The 1,262-nt window shown below is 44.2% G+C and overlaps 1 protein-coding gene across 1 annotated transcript; it reads left to right on the top strand.

Moving 5' to 3' along the window:
• The first annotated feature begins 559 nt into the window (after positions 1-559).
• Positions 560-1,011, top strand: LOC100771534 (immunoglobulin lambda variable 4-69). Its single transcript, XM_035444136.1, has 2 exons — positions 560-602; positions 701-1,011. The coding sequence occupies exons 1-2, from the start codon at positions 560-562 to the stop codon at positions 1,009-1,011; spliced, it is 354 nt and encodes a 117-aa protein (XP_035300027.1).
• Positions 1,012-1,262: the final 251 nt, after the last annotated feature.

Below are 1,262 nucleotides of genomic sequence, written 5' to 3'. Positions count from 1 at the left end.
ATATTCATCAGTAGGTCTCTATGAGTCAGTCTCCTGAGGAAATATGGGAAGGGGTGTCTTCCTGTGCAATCCAAGAAGGCAATCATTGAGGTTATATCTGTATCCTCAGCCTTTATGGCAGAAACCCTTGGATAAAGATTTCCTCGTGAATTCATGTCTACATACTATGCCCAGAGTACGCAAGTCCTTCTGACCTTAATCAGAAAGTGTTTGATGATTACAGTCTGAGAAAAGTCATGTGGACATAGACATAGTAGACCTCAATAGGCTCAGTGGGGATTTGTAGCATCCTCTGAAGATTCTGGACACTGGGCTGACAACACAACTACCTATCTCTTTATGATTGTTAAGGATTCAACAGGTTCAGCAACTGTGGTCCCTTGGGCAGCCTCAAGCAGGAAGTGATACCCAGACATTTGAAGGCACACTCACATAAGAATAGATTTGGTTGGCCAAGAAAAATTTGCATGAAGGGTCGTGTCAGTTCTCTGAGAATTTTTGAAGGATAAGAGAGATCTACACCATGACTGTCTCAGCAAAGCACATCAGTGACTACACTATGGCCTGGATTCCCCTCCTCCTCTTCTGCCTTCATTGCACAGGTCAGGAGTCGTCTGCACCCTGATTCCAGTTCAGGGACTCCAGTCACATTCTTCTCTGTTCTCTCACCTCAGTACATAATGTGTTTCTCTGTTTTCAGGGTCTTTCTCTCAACCAGTGCTGACTCAGTCACCCTCTGCCTCTGCCTCCCTGGGAAACACAGTCAAAATCACCTGTACTCTGAGTAGTCAGCACAGCACCTATACCATTGGTTGGTTCCAGCAACATCCAGACAAGGCTCCAAAGTATGTGATGTATGTTAAGAGTGATGGAAGCCATGGCAAGGGAGATGGGATTCCTGATCGCTTCTCTGGCTCCAGCTCTGGGGCTCATCGATACTTAAGCATCTCCAACATCCAGTCTGAAGATGAAGCTGACTATTACTGTGGTTCAGGAGATAGCAGTGGGTGACCACAGTGAGCTATTTGAATGAGGAAGCAAGACAAGAACTGTTTTATTGCATTGCTGCCTAGTTTTGCATATAGTAGTGGGTAGCAAAATTTGTAGTACTTAGCTATCACATTCATGGATGTTTTCTGCTTAATACTCAGAGGATAGACTGTAGATTTAGTACTCCCTGCTGAACTCCTGGAGATAGAGGTGAAAAATCCAGGGATTGTATAGAATGCAATGCTCTGTAATAATGATGACTCTGAAAAAGT

Source organism: Cricetulus griseus, chromosome 4 (genome assembly GCF_003668045.3).
Source record: "Cricetulus griseus strain 17A/GY chromosome 4, alternate assembly CriGri-PICRH-1.0, whole genome shotgun sequence".
NCBI lineage: Eukaryota > Metazoa > Chordata > Mammalia > Rodentia > Cricetidae > Cricetulus > Cricetulus griseus.
The sequence above is the reverse complement of the archived record's forward strand: the minus strand, read 5'-3'. Positions and strand labels throughout refer to the sequence as shown.